Source organism: Micrasema longulum, unplaced genomic scaffold (assembly GCF_059751315.1).
Source record: "Micrasema longulum isolate JH-2025_06_02 unplaced genomic scaffold, ASM5975131v1 h1tg000228l, whole genome shotgun sequence".
Classification (NCBI taxonomy): Eukaryota; Metazoa; Arthropoda; class Insecta; order Trichoptera; family Brachycentridae; genus Micrasema; species Micrasema longulum.
In genome coordinates, this window is record NW_028277433.1 from 87353 (window position 1) to 111731 (window position 24379).

The following is a 24379-nucleotide window of genomic DNA, read 5'->3' on the forward strand; positions in this document are numbered from 1 at the left end:
TCTGAAACTGAATAAGTGAATGTTAATATGTAATATAAATAACGCAAATCCGAAGGCTAACGCAACACATACACGCGTAAATAAGATGAACGTACTTAGGCCGCGATTATGAACGTATATCTTCATCGGTATATACTGAGACGGTATTTATTTTATTTTATTTATTTTATTTTATTTAGGACATACATACAGTACAGTTACAAAGTTTTAAATTTTACATAGTTAGACTTAAACTAAGTTAGGTATAAACTAATACCGATTTTTATGTACGAAAGTGTGTTTATTTGTATGGAAATTCAAAATATCTTCGTCGGACCGGTAATTAAACATTTTTAGAAAAAAAAAAATTAAACATATTCTATTTTTCATACAGAAAAAAAAATTTTGAGATACAATTGAAGATAAATGACAATATTTGAGTTTGTCCAAATGTGAAACCAACTGTCCAAGACGAAGTTTTAAAATTGGAAAATTGTTTTCAGGCGTTGCCTAGTATGTGAAATAATTCAGTCAGATGAATCTCTTCACAACAATAAAGTTTTCAGCTCTTTAACTTCACTAAAATCAACAAATGGAAGAATTGAGGAAATATAAATGTTCAAACATAGGCAAAATGGTAAATGTTTCACAGTATGTAATGTGGCCACTTAAACCAGCCAATGACAGGTCATAAGCCCTGTAAATGCCTAGACTTCCATATTCCCTTATTTAAGGTATTCTCTATCCCAGTTGTAATTTGTAAATTGAAGATAAATGATAACTTCCCATTGTAATCGGGGCCCTGGTAGAAAATGTATATACAAGTGAGATTAATATCCTGTTCGATTTTTATACACTTGCACAGTTAACGCGCAGCTACATGAAAAGTGAAGATTGGGTAAGATTTTATTTTTTTAAATTTAAGAATTCAACAAAAAATGCAAAGTTTAGAGAATACATATTTAACAAAATACAATTCACATTTTTCGTGGATGCAGCTACTTTACTAACCCGTACGCACGTTCGGCACATTTCACACGTATCGTCCAAATCTACACGGCATGGTAAAATTAGGATGGATTAACATTTTATTTTTATTTTTAGCATTCGAAATATAATATTCCGCGGTTACTCTCAGGTAAAAATCCTGCAAAAGGAATTCAAGTCGAGATTAGTCGGCCTCACTGTGTAACGGTTGGTGCCTTTGCCTGCCATTAAATAAATGAAGATAATTAAAAAATAATTAAAATACAACAAAAATCAATCCACCTCGTGTTATTGTATCGTGCCGTGTGGATTTTTAGTATTGTGTGAAATGGGTCTTACGAAGAGTGAAATGCATTATTTTGTTTACACAGGAGTTTACATTATCATTATTTTTGTATAACTTTTTTCTTTTCTTATTCTTTAAATTTATCTTGTTTCTATTTACTTTATTTTTATTACTGTATATAAATATATGTATTTTTATTGTATTTGCAACTTCTAAGTGCCTTATATTTTTTAATTGTTAAATTGCTTTTATTTTGATACCGATAATGTACTTAATCAATAGCTTACACTACTGTGGAAAATTTATATTGACTGTTTTCACAATTTTCGTTTACATATATTCTTATTTTCTGTATGCAATATATGTAAAAACTGTTGTTTTTTTCCCAAGTAAAATTAAATAAATAAATATCTCACATCAATTACAGTGCAATTTTGTTTTGATATATAAATATTTTTCTTATAAGCAAAATGAAAAATATATTTTTTTTTTCCTTTTATTCATAATCACATATTGTGCAGAGGACAGAGTAATATTAATTTTTTCTAAACTTACATAATGTTAGCTGTGGTAGATAACATTTAAAAAAAAAAAAAAAAACTGAGTAAGGTGAACAGAAATAGAGCCATTTCGGCAAAGTATCCTTACAGTATAAAAAGAAATAACGTGCTACGGTCTAACCACAAACGGCCCTTTGGAAACGAAATTTATTATAATGCGGACAGAGCGCTAATTTATTCGGAATCCAGTGGGAAACGATTATAGATGAAAGACGCCGATCAATGTTTTGACCCAATTCTACATACAATGTTCGCACCACTGCACTGCATGCCACAGGATACAATGTCACTTAGCTGCAGGTCCTAATGTATACTACAATGTCCACCGAGATATTTTTTATCAAAATACCTACATATTATGCATATTAAAAATTAATCATTAATCGATAGCGGCCGAGTTTCTTTGCTCGATAATCAATTTTATCGCTCACGTGACAACGAGCGTGGCTTAAATATTTACAATCGCGTGGATAATTAGTAGTGGGAATAAATCACTAGTAGACCAAATAAATAAAAAAATACTATATTTAAATACTAGATTCAAACCTCGGACCTCCTGAGCCGGAGTCTACACTACTACCATGGGACCACCACCCGTCCACCAACTTTGTTAAGGTTTTTAAAATATTATTCCCTTTGATGAGATACAATTAAAAGATAATCATAAAAACCACAATCAATAAAAACTATCAATAATAATAATAACATTTCATATATTAATTAGCATTTCGAAAGTAATTTTTAAAAGTTTTAGTAGCGTTTTATACAAGAAAATTAAGAGAACTTACACCATCATCCCCCTTTCCGCACGCAATAGTAAAAATGGGCAGTACATTTGGTAAACCAAATACAGCATAGTTCGATTATCTATTACTTGAAGGTAAGGTGATCAGTCTTACGCGTCAGGTTTCGGTCCAGGAATAATGAAATGTTATAGTTTTAAAAAAAAGTTTCACTTCCACTTGACTAGGAATCAAGAATGGTAGCCGAACACGTCTACCACTACACAACGAGGCGGAATTATCTCCACTCGATTCAGGATTTTTACCTGAGAGCAGCTGTCAAGACGAAAACACTCGTCAAGGATTCTGGTTACATTACACACACGGAACTGTATTCCTCATCCGCTTAGACATAGAGAAAATACACAGTGCACCTATATAAACATAAATATTGTCTATTTTCAGGGACAGATATGTAGAAGGAAATGTTGATAAAATCAAGATATGAGATTATGTAGACATGATGAAACAACTGAATTCTAGTTATTTTTATTAGCCTCTAAATGCATTTTTCCGTAGCGTTTATCACTTATTTATGTTACTTCATTTTCTCCATTTCAACTGACGGAAATCAGTTTTCTGTATTACAAATATACAGAACACGGAAATGCCACAGCGATCTTATATGAAAAAACAAACCTTTATGGTGACACATATTAAAATTAGTCACAAAAAATACTCGGCTCTTTCGAAACGTCGTGTTTTCCAAGAACAGCGATGTAGTAAAGGATAGGTCAATTAGTCGGTCGAAAAGTGTTTTTTTTTTGTCACAGCAACACTGGAAACAACTTCTGCGGATACCTTTGGGTGCTGGTATAAACTTTTTTAGATTTATTTTTTACGGTTCACGAACAATTTATCATAATTTGTTCAATTATCATAAGTTTAGATATAATTCACCAATTACATGGAATACATATGTACAAATAAGAAAAAAGGGTTAAATTATTTTTTGAAAATAAGACTAATTTAAGTTATCTACTTATTACAATTTTACCCGCAAAGCGAATATTATTTGATTTTATGAATTCAGTAATACAAAGTTGAACGTTGGTATCAAACATTTTTGAGAGTATAATGAACTGATTAAAATATAACCATGAATAAAAACGAATTATGAATTACCTAAAAATATTTTTTTTGTCCGGCTCGTGGTCAAATGGTCAGACCATGTAGAGGTCTTAAATTCGATTCCCGTCATGAAATATATATTTTCAAATGTGTTTTTATATTCGGCGATCAAGATAACTTAGGTATCTGGGTTCTCATATAAGGACTAAGTATCGAACTAAAATTTGTTATTATAATTTAAAGATAATAAATTGAAAATGAAAGTGGCCGAAGGAAAATCTTAATTATTTTGTTTTCGAAAAGAAATAAAAGCATTTTAAATCACATACATTTTTGTGATATTTTCTTTTATTTCTACGTAAAATGATGCCTTCGGTAATACATTTTATATATTTATTAAAATATTTTAGTTGAAACCTTTTTTTATAGAAAAGAAGATAATTCTGGTTGAATTAAGAATATCTTAATAGCGTTTTTATTACCTTCATACGTGCCCTTATCGGTACCGGTAAATTATTGTTTTTATTTAATTCATGTTTTTTTTTAAAATTATTATTGCACGATTTAAAAAAAACATTCGTTTTAAAATGGCAAAATCGTACGATTTCCTCATTTTGCGTGCGTTTTACCAGGCTACAGCCTTAATCAAGATTTTTATCCGAGGGCAACCACCAAATCGAAAACACTCGTCGAGGGTTCTGGTTCTATTTAACACGGAACTGTATTCTTTATCCGCCTGGACATATAGAAATAGAGGTGAATAAAGTTAAAGCGAAATTGGGTTTAAAAATTGACATCAAACACCAGTCCACCCAAATTATTTTTTTGACAAAAAATGTAATGAAAAAAAATTTAAACATATCCTGATTATTGCAATAAAAACACTGTCAAAAAAGTCTGTTTCAATTCAGAAGCAGAAAGACATTGTGGTGGATTGTTGTGGACATACTGGCGTTTGATATTTATCAACTCAATTGTTCATTTCATTTAAATTATTTATTGACAATTCTTGATGGAATTCCATTGTAATGATGTAATAACTTATATTTCCATATAAGATATTAATTCAAAAAATACTTGGTACACTTCCACTTACTTATTTTGACCAATTAGCGCTTTCACCCTCTAATGGGCATCTTCAGACTCTAGAATTTTATTTATAAGAATTTTGTTCTCATTAATTTATTTGGGGGTGATTGTTTTTCTTTTCTTATTATAGAGGAGAGACTAAAAATAAATAACACGTGATATATCATGGCGCAAACGAATGCATTCCGATTGGCGATAAAACGAAGAACGGAAGAATACTAGAAGCCCCGTTTCGGCAGCAGAGGAGTATAGGAACGCGCCAATATGTCAACAGGTTGATAAATGACGGTAGGACTCTATTATTACTGGGGCAGGGGGCCACCCAGCCAAAGGAATTTCCGATGATCCTTTTATTTCTGTTGCATGATCAGGTAATTGATTAGTCAACGGACCAGAGCGGACCCCGGTGTGCAGGCGATGAAAGAAAACTTTTAAATAAATATGTCGAACATCATAAACTCCTGTCATTTTTCACGTGGTCATTTTTTTTACATGAAAAAAGGCACGTTTAAAACAGTTTTTTTTTTTTTTGCTTTTTAGTGACTAAATTTTCGAAATTTATGGTAAAACCCAAGAGGAAAAAAGTTTAATTACATTTAAATTAATGATTATTTTTTAAATATCAAAAACTTTTTACACTTACGTGATTATAAATTAGTATCAAGCAGGTGCGAAGGTTTTCACGGTCACTGTTATCAATATTATGTATCGTTTTCCCTGAAGATGGCTCCTGCAATGGTAGCCGAAACGTCGGATCAAATCCAACATACACGGTATCACCCAAAAAAGATACATAATATTAGTATCAAGCACTTTAATATTTAGTTTTACGTTTATATACCTAGGTTATATTTCTTAGTTATAGTTATCAACAGTATTTATGATGAGGAAGCGACCTTGAAATCGCGTCGATGTATAACTGAAAATTAAAGTGGTTTACTCCAATGTATAAATAAATACGTAAATAAAATACCTTTAATTTAATTCAGAAGAAAGTCTAAATCTCAAAAGTTATCTCATCTTATCTACTTTGTTTAACAATATCTTGTAATAAACTAAACAACTAAAACAATGTAAGTCACTCTCCGGGCACAAGAGTTGGTCTCTTTTTTTGGAGAGTTACAGTGATAAAATTTACTAGATGTGTAAAAGTAGTTATGTTTAGAATTTTACAAAAAACTTGTACTTTTTTATGAAATTTATGAATAAAAAAAAATATAAAAAACTCAGATAATACTCGATACATAATATGTAATTCATAAGAATATTTTTTTAAATTTTATTTTACTAATTTATTAATTAATTAGAAAATAATAGATTACCAAATAAAAATCAAACATTGGCGTATTGGTATTAGAAAAACTGAAGTCACATTTTAACGGAAACGAATGTGTTATTAACAAACGCACTAAAGTTTATTTTTTATGAGTAAATATTTATTCATCAAACATATATAGACATTTAAGACTTTTATATAAATTATAAAAGGTAATATTCCTTAACTTTGACATTAAACTCGATTGTCGAAATCACAGAACAAGAAACGAGGTCATCCATTAACAAAAAGACGTGCCTCAAACATGTCTGTTTTCTTTATGGTGTCAAGGAAATTGAATACATTCGAAATAATACGTTGCTTGACCAACATTTCAATAAGAGTTTTGTAAAAAATAAAACAGGGTAAAATATAACACCGCGTTATTTGAATACAACATAAGTCATATTTTTCCGTATTTGAGATTATGATTGAATATTTTTCATCGTACAAAAAAGGATCCATCTCTGCGATTTGAACGAAGAAACTGTTTTTTCGAATAATGCGTATCTCAAAAAAGATGTATATTTCTTGGAATACAGCGTAAGTTAGTAGAAGGTCAGTAGAACAATAGTTTACATTTGTTGAGATAAAACGCTTAAAAATCATGTACAAGTACCTTTATAACAAAACATCTAGTAAAAAAAAATACAAATAGTTTGATACAAAATTACTGATCTATAAAGTTTTTATGCCTCCTGTAAAGTTATTATTTTGTGACTTACATTGTTTTCAAATTAAGTCGACAATAACGGGATTGTAATTACAATATTTTACAAAGTTTAGCATTTTTATTTAAAATCGATATTATTCTTGGCCGATTCCTTTCATTCATATTCTTCCCTTGACCCATCCTCATGCTACCAAACGTACATCAAGATACAAAAACAGAAGATTTAAATTTGATACAAAATTTGACATAACACATATACCTAATCATTATTGGAATCGTCGTGGTGGAAAGTCGTAATAAAAAATAGTTAAATAGTTCATATTTAATATTTTTAACACCTAATATTGAAGAACAGTGCATCATCATCACATAAAAGGTAGGTCCATTCCCGTGCTCCCTTCCTTTGCTTAAATATTCTAACCTTCAAAAAAATAATGATATTCGTATTTTCGCTACAGTACGCTTGTCGTTAACAGCTGAGTGCTATTTTTATAATGAGTTTATTCTCTACCGCTATGAAATTAATACCGAATTCAGGTTGCGACAAAAGAATGAAAAAATATAACAAAACCAAAAGCACAGGACAAATTTAATCAATTCGAGACAGCAGCGACGGGCATTCTATATTTTTGCAGAGATTCAGCGAGCGCAATAATACGGCCAGATAGCGAAACAACTCGAGTACAGTGCGAGCTAAACGAAAGCCAAGCGGAAATATTCATTTACACGTTCATTTTTAATCCGAGCACATAATCCTCAACCATGGGGAAATTAAATTTTGCGCTTGGAAAACTTTTATTAGCTGACGTTGAGACGAAGTAGAGACAGGCAGACGGACGCTAAAGAGAAGTGACTTGAAAAACAACATTTTCTTTTTTCAAAAGGCACATCTAATACACTTTTTATTATTGAATGTTTTGAGAGTATGCTTTTTTTAAAGTTCAATTCGAACGCACGTCAACAATGACAAAAAATATGTAGTGGACGCAAGAATCAAAGCATCCCATTAAATTGAAATGAAACTTCTACCGATAGATTTTTTATTTAAATCAACACATTTAGTAGGTATTACGCAGTCGTTTACTCTCTAATTTGCTACTGAGATTTTGAGACTTCTTTGTTTAAACATAGCTAAACGAAAGCAATTTGTCAAAGATATTTAATTTGTTTCTTTTATTACACTACTGACATAGCACAAAATTCGTTCGACTTTCGAGACCAATCCCAGAGAACATAGGTTGAATTTATAACGAAAAAGAGATTCGTTTAAAACCGTGTTCAGCGACCGTAAAATAAAAACAAAGGTCGAGAAACTATGGGTAGTAAATTTGAATAGCAAAACGCCGCAAATCGCGGTGGTACGGGAGATCTCCCTCCCGGGGCACGGTCTATAGTCCTTCGGTGTGCAGCAGATAGACAGCGGGTGGCCGAAACTTAGTTAAAGTTTTTTCATCCCCTACAGCGCAGATTTTTCGCCTCGCCGCCATATTTATAATACGTTTTTCATACGCGCGCCAATTCCATTTTACGTGGCTTTGTGAAATAGTCTCGGAACCGGCCGTATTTTAATTCCGTCTGAGCCGTAGATTTGCGCAGTAAAAACAAATTCGAGAAAGGGAATAAAAAAGAGGGCGGAGATAGTCGAGGTATGCCCGTTTGGTGGTTAACTTGGGTGAACTGCGATTCCGGTGGTGTATTAATTTAAACTTCGCAATGATAATCGGAGGCGAGAGTGGTGAGCGGGGGTGGGAAATAGGGAGGTAGGCAAAAACACTCATTCGCTAATTGAAAGCATTGAGATCCACGAAATGAATTGGATAAAAGTAGGTATAAAATATGATATAATGAATATCTCTGCATCAAACTGAGTAATATTTCACCCAAGTATCTCTAGCAGATAAAAAAAATAATCAATCGGGCCAATTGAATGGGGTGCTAATAAGATCTCTTTACAAAACTTGATAAAATTTAAATCCCAGCCGATTCGTGAGTCTACAAGGATAATCGTATTACGGCAGCGACAAAAGCCCAAGTTCCGCTTGAAAGCGCTCCAACAATAGGCAAACGTCGCAGTCGCCGTACTCGGTCCCACCGTCCCACCGCGCGCTGCTCTGCGTAAGATGGCTGGTCTACTAACTTTAAATACGAAGACTCCCCTTACACCAACCAAAGCAAAATTACGCCGTGCAATCCAAATAATTAAACTTCGTCTTATTGAAATGAAATCCTATTATACAAAAGAATATAATCTTCCTCGGAATGATAAGCATTTTATAGAACGCCCAAGAAAAGAACAAACAAAAAATCGTAAACTTCCTTTATTGTACAAAATGAATCTCAGTGTTACGAGATATAATATACTTACGTTAAGCAATTTACATTGCCTACTTTTTGACTTTTTATGTATTATTTTAAAATATAGAGGGTTAACAGTAAGGACGATAGGATTTAAATTGAAACAAAACACAGTAAATTCGATCAAAAAAGTTGCGGAGTGGTTTTTTTAAATGGCACGTGTTGTGCCATTTATGATTCAAACCAAATATCGTTTAATTGATCACCTCGGCTTCTCTTGCACTTATTGATCCAGTGATGCCAATTTTCGACGAGTCTGTGTAGCATTTCAGATGGTATGGCGGCTATGGCGCGGCGAATGTTGGCATCGAGCTCATCAAGAGTCCTGGGTTTGTTGGAGTAAACCTGTGATTTAACATTTCCCCTCAGAAAATAGTCTAGTGGTGTTAAATCACAAGATCTTGGCCAGTTGTAAGGGCCATTTTGCGAAATAACCGATTCACTTAATTTTTCACGTAATAACTTCATCGTAACGCCCGTTGCATGGCAAGTTGCGCTGTCTTGTTAAAAATGAATATTGTCCTCATCAATTTGGGGAAAGAAAAAATTATTCACCGTGGCACGATAGCGCTTAGTTTTTTCGGATGTAATGAAGCCTCATTAATCACTCGAGGGTTTGACTCACACCAATAGTGAAAATTTTGCTTGTTGATGTAGCCTTTTAAACAAAAATCAGCCTCATCTGAGAGGATTTTTTTATGAAAATCGGCATTTTCTTCCATCTCCTCTAGAGCCCAATCAGCGAACTCTCAAAGCGAACGATGGTCAGTAGGCTTGAATTCTTGTGCCAATACCATATTGTATTGATGTCGGCCCAATAGCAAAAATTTCTGCCGCACTTGCTCGAACAGCGACTATATTCTCTTCACTACGAGCACTACGAAGTCATGTCGGTGACTTACATTCGTGTAAGGTAGATACAGACTTCAACTTTTGAATTTTGCGACGAATAGCTAGCTCTGAAGGAGCAGAATGACGACCTTTGCTACTCAAAGAGCATTTTGCACAAAATGCCGAGTAGCAAAAAAACTTCCTGAATTTTGATAAAATATTTGAACAATTTCCAACGTGAAACGTTTTACTATGAAATGGCAAACCTTGCTGGTGACAACTGACAATAGATGTTAAATTTTGAAATTTAAATATGGCCTCAATGAGATATAAAAATCCTATCTTCGTCATCTATATTCTATTATTTATTTCGTGGATTAATTGGTTTGACCTCTGCCGAAAAGATTTCCGTTTATTTGATAATAAAAACAGTTTATTTAGCGATTAGTCAGCCTCATGGTGTCTAGTTATTGCGTTTGCCCGTCATGCCTGACGTTTTGGGTTTGATTCCCGGCAGGATCGACGTGATAAATTTGTTTGATGGGTGACTTTTCACTGCAGTATTTAATGTCCTTGCACTGGACTTGAAGGGAAAGACTGATCCCCTTGCCTTTTCGTATGAAATGATCAAGCTACACTGCAACGTAAAAGCAATGCAGTGCTCTTTGCACCACTTAGTACGGAGATGGAAATAATGATAAAAAAACTAATATAATAAAAATCACAGTGCCGTGTAGAAATAGGCCATTGGTTTATATTCCGTTCTACGAGGATATATTTTATTTGAGTATTGTACATATTGTACATAGCATATTATGCTGTGCATGCAACGTGGATTCAAAACAAACCATGTAGGTATACATAGAAATCGCAACATTACCAATCGTATCTTGTTCAATTTAACCAAAAACCCTTCGTTCATGGCCTGTAAAATTGAAATGTACAATGATAAATTGAATACTTTGTTCAGCACACTGTGAATAGACTAAAATGCCAATGTATACAAGGGGTAAATACAAGCTTTCCCAACAAAAGGTTATATAATAACTCTCATTTGCATATCCTTGAGACGGGAAGATGGCTTAACCAGTTCCGTGGACCGCTTTAATTACATTCATTTAACGTTCTTCGCATAGCGACACCGAGGAGATGGGAAATTCTATTAGGCAAATGTAGTCCTTCAACCCTATTGTGGAAATGCGAAAATGCTAATGAATCTCTTAAGAATGGAGTCAGAATTTGGGTCAAAGACTGTCGCGGGGTCGGGGTTTCTTAACGTCGGCATGTTGTATGTTGAATATGATACTCCGTCAAAAGCAGGTCGCACTGTGCGTAAAAGTAAAGCCTCGTTTCGTATGGAGCAAGTGAAGCGTATCCCTAGTTGCGTGGACAATGGGAGCAGCCACGTCGGCCGGGTCGAAGAATGATGTCACGGTTGCTCCACTTAGTACTGAAGCGGGTCAGATAATAAAATAATCCGAAGCACCCACGCTTACCACTCCGCAAGGAGGCCAACGAATCATGTGCCCATGGCGATATCTTCAGTGAACTGCGGTACAATTACTATCTCACACAGGTTCAACTCAAACATATATACACCATGTCCAAATTATTGTGTTATTCGTGATAATCGCTTATAGATTATTATTAGTGGGAATTAATTTCCCAAAGAGTAACAACGCGATAATATTTTCATGAGCGTTTTAGCTACATCATCAAATATCACAAATTTAAAAAAGTAAACCAAAAATTAGAAAGCGGGAAGCACGAAAATCGATAAGTCAATAGATTTCATCAAATAACTGTTTATATCATTTAATGTAGGTATCTAAGTGGGTTTGGGGTTCAGTTTTTCAGAAGAACTACGGATAATTTGATTTCATACATCCAAAGTCAGTTATTATTTATTTCGATGATAATTATAAAATTATACAACCAGTCGATTTCCATAAATAATTTCGCAGAGTAAACGTACTAAAAATGGATGTAGATAATAAAAATATTGTCTGAATAACAAATTTAAAATCATGTCATATACTAGAAAACTTGGAATACACTCGCCCACGGGTAGCAACTACCGGTGGGGTTTATTTATAGAAAGATCAATAAGAGTATACGTTAACTTTAATCAAAACATAGCAAAATATATTTTATTACATGAAAACGTATAAAGAAGATAAACGTCTACAAAAGTCAAAAGGCCATTCTTTAAGTTTTTTGATAAATGGCAATAATTATTCTTGCTTTCAATTAACCTTGATGAATACTTTAACCAAACCCCGAACTGTCGGAAAACCGGAAGGCGTTAGCCTATTTCCAAAGGCTGTATTCAAAGAATATAACTTTGGGGTACTTGATGGATCTTGACATTTATATTCAATATGGCGGCCTCCGTGGTGTAGTGGTCAAGACGCTTGACTCACGCACGGAAGGTTCCGGGTTCGATTCCCGGTGAGAACACAAAAATTAAAAATGTGATTTTTCTCAAGCCTGGTTGTTCTGTAATGTAATTCACCACTGTAATTGGCCCCCCTGGCCTGTTGTGGTGCAAAAAAAAATAAATGAAAAATATATCGGGTTGGAAAAGCTTGTGGTACTGTCGGTACTGATATTACCATGTCCGGGCGGATGAACAATACAGTAAGTTATGTGTGCTGTTTTCGACTCGATTGCTGCTCACGGATAAAAATCCTGAAAAAAAAATCGAGTGGAGATAACTCCACCTCGTAGTGCAGTGATTGGCGCGTTACCTTTCCATACTTAATGTTCGTTTCCTGACAGAGTAAACGTGAAATGTTTTATATTTAAGGTAATTCTGCACTGCAATGTTTCATTGTTCCTGGACTAGTACATGAAGCTTAAAACTGATCACCTTACCTTCTTTGTAAATAACTACGATATACCACTACTATTACGATAACCTATCACCTATCCAATCTACAAGACTGCAAATGCTCAAAAATAGATCATGTATCAAAATATAAGTATTTAGGTATTATTATAGATTCCACTTTTAATTGGGAAGAACAGATAAAAACAGTTTGCAATAAGCTAAGAGTTTGCCTACTTAACATGTACCATTTAAAACTATACATACCATACCCAGTGCTGAGACTAGTTTATCCAATAATTCAATATGGATTAAGAATATGGGGACTAAGTTTTAAATCTTATACCGACAGAGTCTTGAACTTACAGGTACAAATCTTAAAAATTATCGTACCTGTAAAAATAAAGATTGAGGCAAAAGACAACAATAAAATATTATTTGATTTTGTTGACGTTTTGCCAATTAACAAACAGTGTCAGTATAAGATAGTGACAGATCATTTCCTCGATTGCACTTTTAAATCCAAAGTAAACTACCAGATCGTGACCCGACAAGTATCGGCACAGCAGCTGACGGTACCACGACAGAAGAACTACTATGGAGAAGAGAACAATGGGTAGTGTAGTACCAAAACTGTACAATTTAATACCAGTTGAAAATCGTGAGGAAAAAACCTAATTTCATTTTAAAAAATAGTCAAAAAATTATTAAAAACAGCAAGTGAAACTTAAGTGTGCATATAAATATATTTTATTCTTCATTTATTATTAAACTATGTACTTACTTATAATTTATTTTTTTTAATATAATGTAACCCGCAGACAAGCTTCGGCTTTGAGGGAACAAAAATACAATTATGTATGTTACTGATTTGTTAAAATGAATAAAACTTAAACATTTTTTTTCAAAGTAGGAAAAGTGGATGTAACGCCACGTGTGTCTATCTTGATGTACAATTCTTGATTCTTCCACATTATATAGGGACGAGATTCGAGGGTGTTGTAATCCAGCATCCCTGATCCCTGATCAGACATAATGATGGATACAAGATACAAGAACGGATAATTATTTATTTTTTTAAGATATAAATTAAGACATATTTTGCCTGAACGGCGACGAAATCATCTTCGTAACCATTTATTTTAAACAGCCATCAAATATAACAAGGGATTCAAATTTTTCACATAGCAATAATAAGCGAAAAGGTATTTCTGTTGTAATGCGCACTTATTTTTAAAAATACGTGTCGTCTGTTATTCTCAGAACAGGTAATAATGAATGTGTTTATAATTTAGTATTATATATCTGAGGATAAAACGCTCCCTGAAGCGAATTCCCAGTGGACTGACACGGCGGGTGTTACTACAATTCACAACGCAAACAAGTAGAACAATACTGAGCCAAAATGTACACGGACCTCCGCCATACTGAACTAAAGGCTGTGTCGGGAACTATGGAACATTCTGGACGCTACGGGGAATGCAGAAACATCTCGAACAGTAAGCGCATTCGAAATCTTTACAAGTAAAACATTACGAACGTTCTCATGGAAATGCAAATAGACATTTACACGTATCGCACCTGAGCGATAATAATAAACAATACCAGAATTGTCATTTTTGGGTTAAATATACAGAAAATTAACGGCATAATTCTTAACAACATTTCGCTATCGTCATTATTCCCTTTGCACGCCTAATGGTCCATAAGGCACCGCATTGGTACACCAACCGCAGCGTATCTTCCTTAATTGGTCTTACGTAGTAAAGGCAATTTGTGAAATTTACGTTAAAATAAGTATCTGGTGCTAGTCCAGGGAACATGAAATATTCTAGAATCACTTTTGTTTAATATGTGTCGCCTCAAAAGCAAACGGAGCACTAAGCACAGTAATTGCTAATAAAAATATGTCAATCGAAGCTAAACTGGCAGTGCACAACGGAGTTTCAGTCCCAACACTTATGTATGGAAGTTAAACATGGAACTAGCAGAGGAAGGATGAAAGCCGAGTGAACGCGGTTGAAATGCGATCTCTTAGACGAATGTGTGAGAAATCAATGTATGACAGGGTTACGAATGATGAAATCATGCGAGAGTGTAAATCTGAGTCAAGTATAATTGATAAGATTAAGAAAGGGTCTCTGAGATGGCTTGGTCACGCAGAACGAATGGACGACGAAAGAATGGTAAAACAAGTATATATGGCGAAAATGAACGGTAACGTAAGACGAGGCCGAACAAGGAAGTCATGGCATGATCAGATAAACCAAAATCTTAAGTCTGGTCATGTCAAAGCACACAGAACCGAATGGGATGTATGACAAGATGTATGAATGTGGAAGAAGCTAGGAATGTATGCCAGGATAGACGTGTGCGGCGGTCCACTCTATCTCCCTACCCCTACGGTGAAATGGCGTTGTTGAGTAGTTGTCAATGTTAATATTATTTTTGTCAAATTCAAGAAATAATAGTAGCACAATGATCCATATGCCATTAATATTACGTTAAAAAACAACAAGCGACTAAGTGGTTGTGCCTTTGTTATTGCTAATGAATGTTAGTTAGTTATTCCCGGGTACACGATATCATCATTGGAATATGGAATTATTTAAGTTTCTTGTCAAAGATTGGGAAAGTTTTTAAAAACGTAAATAATAATGATGATAAGCGGCCCCGTGGTGTATGTAAATGGCTAAGATCTTGCCTCACAACAGAAGATTCCGCGTTCGATTCCCGGTGAGATCGCAAAACGTTCATGTAAACAATAATTTATTTTTCTCAAGCACGAGTATTCTATACCCACTGTAATTCATCATTTTAATTTCCTTGCCTGTCGTGGTGCAAAAAATTACGAACGATGAGCTATGTGATGTACTAATTCAAAAAACGAAGATTTTTTTCAGCTAATTTGGAGTAAATAATCTCGAACAACAATCGTTCGCGTAAAAAATAAGATATAAGCCATCCATTTTTCCGGTGTATTAACATATTTACCATCCTGTTTTCTTCAGATTGAGTCTTTGGCTCCTCAATTAAGTCTGAAACGTGATACTCGCTAAATACATATTACTTCACAGCTTTGTTGTTGTTCATTTGTACTTCATTATTCTCATTAAGGAAAACATTTTGACGCTTGTTCGGATACATTCCTCCTGCATGTGTAATTTCGGTGACCGGGTGGAATTAATGCGTTGTTTTTTTGGCAACGATATTAGTTACGCTACCGTGGAGATTCGAAGAACACGGACATAAAAACATAACAAGACGCTGAAAAGGTTTCTTTAAAAATCACATTTTTACAGCATACGTTCGCGTTTCCTGGGAAACACGATGACTACGAACGATGCATACATTAAATGTGTAAATTCAAATACCTGCCCGCCCCTACCTAAACGCAATAAATTTTGTATCTTTCGCTTGTAAACAATGTGCGATCAATTCAATTAAAACGGGATTTATTCGGACCATTTACAGCGAAGGAATTTCAGAACCCACCGGAACGAATAATTTAAATTGAACTTAACATTGATTGTGTACACGAGTGGGTACCTTACCTATTCACATTAATTTATTGAACACTTTTGCGTTTAATACCCGTATGCAGAGAAAAAACTTAAGGTGAGGAAAGTACATTCTAATTTCAAATGCAGAGAATAACCCGAAGGTGAAGACAATAGAATGTACTTTCCTCACCTTAAGGTTTTTCTCTGCATACGGGTATAAGTATGCTAAAAGCTATGCTCATTTTAAGTTTATTTATTTTTGGTATTATAATAAGCATGTAGCTTATTATAATACCAAAAATATTAAGCATGAACATGTATATATTTTTATGACGAAGAGAGTGTAGAAGTCGAAAGTGCGAAAATTACTTTAAAAATATAGGTACTATAACTTACTTTAAAAAATATAGGTACATTTAAATCGGGTTGTAGTCATGTGGCTAGTGTCTCGGACTCACGGACCAAAGGTCCGTGGTTTGAATCCCACTCTACCCCAACTCGAAAAATAAGGCGAAATAATTTGTATAAATAATATTGCTTGCGTCATCATTAAAGACTTTGGCTCTATTACTTCACAAAATCAATAGATCTTATCAAACTAATAATTTTTATTTTTATTTTGGATTTTTGTAGCACTAACTTTGTAGTTCATTGTTGTGGCCCAAAATGTATAATAAGTACCCGAAGATTGTAACCTAATCAAATTTGAACTTGTTGAAACCTACTGAGAGAAGAAAAATTATAGATTTACTGAATTTATTTAAGATTGTAAACTTTACATAGAACTGTCCAAATCTATTAGCACTCATTAACTTCAAGATGGGCTGACCAAATATAAGAACCAACTGGGTCCTCGTTGAACACTGCCCTCAAAAGAGGAATGCAGGCATATAATCCGCCTAGCACCAGATATCCCTGAAAACAACGACGTTCGGCATTGAGCAAGACGATGAAGAAGCAGAATCGTTAAAGTTACTGTAATTATTTTTTTCAATAAACTTTATTTTAAATTATATACATTTAATAGCATTTGATAAGATAATTATCGGGATTAACTATATTATATCGTGAGGTAATTACTACAACTAGATAACTTAAAAATTATCATTTTTCAGCTACCTATTAAAAACACATATTAATTTGTATCTTCATCCATGAACGCTACAAATAGACAAGGCGTGATTCATTCAAATCATATTATGATGCTTTAAATGCATGACTTGTCTATTTGTAGCATTCATGGATGAGGATAAAACCACGTGTTTTTAGTGGGTAACTCAACTTACAAATGCTGATTTTGGGGTTACTAGCTGTAGTATTATGCTAACAATTTATTTATTTAACACTTTATATACATATACAATATTTATACATATAAGGGCGGGCATATTGCTATAAGGCGATTTCTTCCTACCTACCCAAAAAAAACTTTTGAAGAGTAAAATTTAAACACTCGCACCTGTCACAATAGTATTGTTGTTTTTGTCACAATAGTATATTGATATTTTTGTTTATTTTATAATTATTATTATTTGTAGTATTCTTCAATAATATGAATGCTTCCACTTTCTATTTTGTTGTATCCCAACTCAACACAGGGCACAGGGCTCTTGGCCTTACAGAGTTAAGGATACGTTTTTTTTTGTTAAGTGTATCTTTATATGAATAAATAAATAAAAGTTTTAGACACGTGTTTGTCATCGCGTTTTCGTATCATGCAAGAGGTCTGGGTGCGATTACCGACGAGGCCGACATGAAATATTTAATTATAATGTTACATTTATAGTCTCTGGACTGGCACGTGAGGCGTAATACTTATTATTTTATTTTCGCGTAAAAATGATCGAGGTACGCTGCGATTGGTATAACAATATTGTACATACATAAATAAGGGAATTACGAAAATGAAACAAGTCTAACGGCATTTTCTTGCTGCTTTCACAAGTTTGAGTAAAATATTTGTATTTTACATATAAACGGACCGGATCCTTTATTATTTTTACTATGATCGCCTGAGTTAAGAAAAATAAACAAGCGCAAGAAATTGTATGAAAACTTCCCCTTACGTATTACAAGTGTTGAAAGTGCTTCGGGAGATTTCTCAAGCTCCAACAACTACAAAAGGCAACCGCGTTTCCTCTTTTAGGCCACTCCAGGCATCTGAAGGATGTGGAGACGTAGACAAGAGTTACAAAAGAGCACTCAAAATTTATATTTAAACCCTCACTTCTCGGGGACTTGGAATGTGTTCACTTACAAGATACGGCTTGTTTCGTAATTCAAGCATTGCACGTGTGAATGGTTTAAATCCGAGCTTTGAATCAATCCTTTATTCGGTAGCTTAAAGCGTCTCCGTGCTTTATAAAAGGCTTTAGAAACGAGAATACGCGAGGTCACTCGAATATTGACTTGTAATTTTGTATTCATTTTTGTGTTCTCCGCACAAAGAAAATGTTTCTTTTGAAAACAAAATTGCCACCTGGATTGGGATGCTGTTTGAGTGTATAAACATATTTATTAAATGTTTCAATCACAGTGTATCATTACTGAAACTGTTTTAGTTTAGATAAAGATATGGTGTAGAAGATTGCTTTAGTTCTACAAAAATCATCTCCTGCGTGCTATATGAACTACATATCATACTTTTGTCAGTTGAAAAGAACCGCTGAAAACCCAAATGAATGGATAAGAAAATGTCAAAAGAATCCCGGAGATTTGAGAGTAGAATATAGTATAGGTTTAAATTTTATTGATTAAGGGCCAGTTGCATCGACTAAAGTTAAGTAAAAAAAAAAAAAAACAGTTAATAGTAATAATTTTCACGTTTTCCTCAAAAGGAGCAAATAGGTTGCTTTATCATACTTACTTTCATTCTGCTTATTTTGAAGAAAACGTATAAACGGTAACATATTATGTAATATTTGACTACTACGATTTTCCTATTGATAATATATTACTTCGAGAATTTTCGTACATCGATAAATAATAATTACCTTAGGGTCAAAGTTAAAAGTCGCCTCTGGCTTAAGCGGGCAGTCCAGGCCACACTTGCATGTGCCCGAACTTTGAAGGTATTCCCGGACGTGTTCGATAGAGCACAACACTGCACCACTAGGACTGAAAAAGAAGAGTAAATACGTTAAAAAATAAGTCATGGAAAAATATTGACATTGTATAAAAAATAATCCAAAAATATTGTATATACATATATTTTTAATTAGAAAAAATTTAAGTGTTAGTGGGACCAATGATTGAGTGAATTTAAACAAAATAAATATGTACCTTACTAGTTAAATTGTTATTTATGTGCTAGGTGTACGGGTAATAAAATTATTATTTTCGTATACACATACGTATTATACCTATATTAAAAATAATTTTTGTATCAGATATCAGTCACTATAAATAAGAAGTAAAATACATTATGGCGCTGTACTTTACCAGCTTAAATTTGCATCGGTTGTTCAACTGTCAGTGTACAAGGATATGTGGATTTTATTATTATTTTTTATTTTATATATATTTGGACCCCTGTATTTAGTAGCCTTACGTGTCATGTACAAGGCTAAGGTACACGGAAAAATCGTTTTTTTTTTTGTCTTGGAAATGGGATGTTCGATCACTGATTTTGGTTTATTACCTTTATGAGTCCAATCACCATTGTTGCAAAGTTCAAGAACAATGGCGCGTGATAACTACTTTTAACTACAGTGTGGATATCTGTTAAGGATATTCCATCTTTCCTGCATTCTGCTTCCAGATTATGGCGTTGCAAACTGAAAAATGGGCACTGAAATAACAGATGTTCGATACTCTGTGAAGAAATATAATCACATGGACAATAGTCATCATTCTTTAATTTAAACCTATATAGATAACTTCTCATAGCTCCGTGTCCGGTAAAAATTTGGGTCGTTTCGAAAGTACTTTGGTGATGATGACGGAAGTTTGCTGCATCAGCCAGCGTTGGGAAAAACATTTTAGTGATTTTACCTGTAGAAGAAGCGCGGTAATGATCCTCCCATATTATAAATGTGGATTTAAACAACGCAAATATATCAATTAAAAAAATTATAAGAAAAACCAAAAGTAAGTAGATTGTGGATTGGATGGAATGTGTATCCAATGCATTTGAAGTACCATTCAGCACAATAAATCCGTGGCTAGTTAAGGAGAGGCGGTGAATGCTTCAGAGCACCAAAATCAAAAACCAGGACAATTCAAAACAATCTGAAGATGTTTAATGAGATGCCGAACAAGATTACGAAGTCTAGGTCTTACGCATCCTTTGTAAGGCCATGGTTTTTATCAAATAAATCAATTAAATACCCATAATTAGAGTGTGAAAGCCAGGAAAAAAACTATCAGAAAACTTTAAACTATCTTTTTTGATTTACAAAAACATTCTTGAGAAGGACATATTTACAGGGCTAATGAAACGTCGTTGGTTGGTTTCATTGGTCACTTTACACACTGTGTACCATTTACCATTCTGTCTATGTTTAAACATCCACAGTTCCTCAACTATTCTATCTGTTGTCCAGTTAAAGAGCTGACACGCTTATTGATGTGGGTAAGATTTCTATGGCTGAAAAAAAAACTATTTATTGCATAAACCTAAATAGTGTTTTGATTTTTGAGATTCTTCTAGTTGCTTAGATGTCACAACTGTTTTAAATATAAATATTATATTTATCCAGTAAAAGTTTTATAAAATGTACATAATGAGCGTTCTTAGATTTGTGTCTTGTTCCTTTGTTCCTAGATTTTTCGAGGAGTTATATATATTTTAGATTTCTCATAAATGCAAAAAGTTTTTTTTTGTTTAGAATGTTTAATTTAATGTGGTTAAATGCGTTCAAAATCTTTCCATCAGATGCAAAGCACAAGTAAATTATTGTGCACTTAACTCCCTTCTGCCGTAAATGGTCGGGTCGGGGTGATGTTGTTCTGCGATCTGTAAAATTATCTCGAACACCCCGAGGCAACTTTTGTGTTTAGATTGAACTCGATACAAAATGGAAACGGTATTATTCTATAAATAATATAATATAACGTTAAGCCGGAAACAAATTGAAAAGTAACAAAGAAAGAAAGTACTGGCATTTATAAAATAATGTATACAGATTTCACAATGCACCTTCGACTTTTCCCGTTGCACTTTAATGAAGAAATAAGCGGAAACAAAATACTGTTAGACAATACGACTGAAATTGATAGAAATGAAAGTGCAGCACTTGAATCTCAGGAAATCAGACTTACTATATAAATATATCAAATGTAATTGTTATTAGAATGCTTGCCAAGTTTCCGTGTACATTCGATATGAAATGTCAGTTCAATTAACGGCTGAGAGCACAGCTCAGTCTGGTCGGTGGCTACTTTCTAAAAGATCGAACGCCATTCTCGCCTGTCTCCCGAGTACGAACACAATTTAATGACATTCACATTCACATCCACGATTTCACCGATTTATTATTACATGTAGCATTTCGATGCACGACAAGCTAGGTCGGTATTACAGTGACGCCGAGTTATACGTTGTATCGCTTTCCCAACGGTACCTGCAGAACTATACCTACGGTATAGAACACTGAAATACTGAATGTCGGGGGTCGTCGAAACGTTCTACCTTTGTCACAAATTACAGCTTACAACTCGGCGAGTCAGATATTGCAGCGAGATATTAATCATATGGTAATCCGGAGCGCAGTTACTGCAATAACGTGTATTTTTAAGCTACACTGTGTGGAGGAAACGAGGAAAAATAATAAAAAGGAATTCCTTTCATAATTTCAAGTAAAAAGGCGACCCCACAAATAAAAATATCTACAGACTTATTGTTTTAGAGTTTTTGTGTCAAAAATATTTAATTGCAAATCCCTTAAAGTCCTTGAAGTGAAAAAAAACATTTTGAAAATATTATGCGAAACAGATAGTTGGAAGTGACGCTAGATGCCATCATACATTAAAGTCCGTAGTGAGTCGTATGTCGATGTCGAATCGGAAGGGTATGTACGGTGAATGAGGCCTAGCTGTAAATTAATTCCGGTACACATTCGAGAGGCGGCCGAACCGGGCGGACAGCGGATTACTAATGGAATTAGCAGCGTTTGACGCGGATTCAATTAAGCGCTTCGCCGGCCGGAGACTATGATAGTCCCTGACGAGGACGAGGGATATGGAACTTCTTCGCGACGATACGACGGCCACGCGGCGGTGAAGCGAATCCCATTAAAGAGACTCGCTTAATTCCTATGGATGGCAATTAATCCCTTTGAGCGGGACTCAAGTGGCGTGTAAGCTTGATAAATCCTTCAAAAGGGGATTCAGTTCATGTTTAATGCAATGATTCAAATAATATTTTAGTACAAAAACAAAATTTAAGTTAACGTAAATAGAAACAGGAACGTACTAATTATTTTGTAATATTGCGGTTAAATTAACGGAATGGGAAAAGAGAGAAAGTAAAGTGACTACAGACATTTTTGAGTCCAGAACATTGTACACCGAAAACTCGCATAATGAAGTGGGGAAATGTCATCAATAGTAAACGAAAAGCTGTTCTCCCTATTTCGTAGATGCTGTTTACAAAAAGCTCACTTCCATTGTGCGCGTAGATTGGGCCGATACATTTGTAATAAAAAGGCAACCAAAAGCCGCAGCGGAACAAACAAAAAGGGTAAAGTGGGGCGCATTGTAAGCTCGGGGGAAGACCACGATAAAACCTATAAATAACGTAGATTTTGGCGAAAGGCGAGTAAATAATATGGTCGTCCCACACATAGCCGAGCGGCATTTGCGGTTAAACGGACGCTTTGCGGAAACTGGTTCATTATTGTATGCAAACACGCGTTCTGCGAGCGTTTTACTTTATAAATAAATATGGCCCGTTTAGCGTAGATTTGTTATTTAAATACCAGGCTGATAATGGCATGAGGTTAAAAGCGATTCATAACAATTTTCAGCAAAACATATAAAAACAAAACTAAATAACTATCAAATATTTAATGTTTTTCTTGCGATTATGTTTCATAACGTTAAAGTTAAGGCAGCGGCAGAGTAAAATAATTCATTGGAATATAACGATTGGTATGATAAATAAGTTTAAAAAATTGAGTTATTTGTATTTTAATTAATTAACCAATGTAAAAAAAATACCGAAATAAATCAAATCCAATCAGCAGTTTACGAAAATAAATCATTCGACTACACAGGAAGAAAAATGAACAAATACGTGTTAGAAGTTTGCATTTAAAGTGTTTTACCAAGGCTTAATTCGAATTCGATTGTGGAATTTGACATTTAGATCGTATAAATCACACTAAAAATGTATAAATACAACAAACGTCAAACTATAACTGAATTAGAAGCGCGAATTTAAATGGTTAAATAAATATTACTTTTTAATAAATAATTTTGTGACTTCAAAAAAAACTTTTTGAAACACTGTAAAATAAAACATTTGTCAGTGTGTAATAAGTTTATGTTCCTTAATTTATGTTAATTTTATTATAATATCAAAATTTTGAATTGTTCAACTATATTATGAAAATCCCTCTCCTCCACCCCTCCCACTCTATTTCCTCATCCCTTTACCTTCTTACGAGCTCATCTTTTTTCTCATATCTTATGTAATTTAGTATTTTTCTCTTTACTGTGTAACATGTTCTCTCACTATATTTGTGAAAAACTTTAACTAGATGTATGTACTATTTTTTATATTTTTATTCTTATATAACAACTGTTGTTTTTCCTTAATAAATAAAAATTTAAAAAATTAAATAAAATAAAACGGATCAATGTTGGTTTTCAATAATACGTCCCTGCAGAATTTTGGTCCTATATCTAGGGACAGATTAATCCGCCAATTAGCGCAGGCTCTCGGCCACAGACGACATTGTTCAGCGTGCCTAACGAAATGCATCGCCGAATTCCGATCTTCCAATGACAAATTAGTGGCTTGTCTTGCCCCGAGCTACCAGATTAGTTGGACCATTGTGGTGCAACGTTGTCACGTCTCCGCTATTGTTCTGAGCTGAAATCATCTCGACTAATCTTATAGACAACAACAGTACGCTAATTTGTTGCTCAGTAAGTAAATTGACCGAGTACTAC

General features: G+C 34.0%; 1 protein-coding gene across 1 annotated transcript in view; it reads right to left on the reverse strand.

Annotated features, from left to right (window-relative positions):
* The window catches only part of LOC148283485 (uncharacterized), a gene marked incomplete at its 3' end in the record, with an annotated part of 140466 nt that overhangs the window by 67484 nt on the left and 48603 nt on the right, over positions 1–24379 (reverse strand). Inside the window, exon 3 of the mRNA XM_088243772.1 lies at positions 19255–19378. Within this exon, the coding sequence (XP_088099898.1) occupies positions 19255–19378 (124 nt within the window). The remainder of the gene's footprint in view (positions 1–19254; positions 19379–24379) is intronic.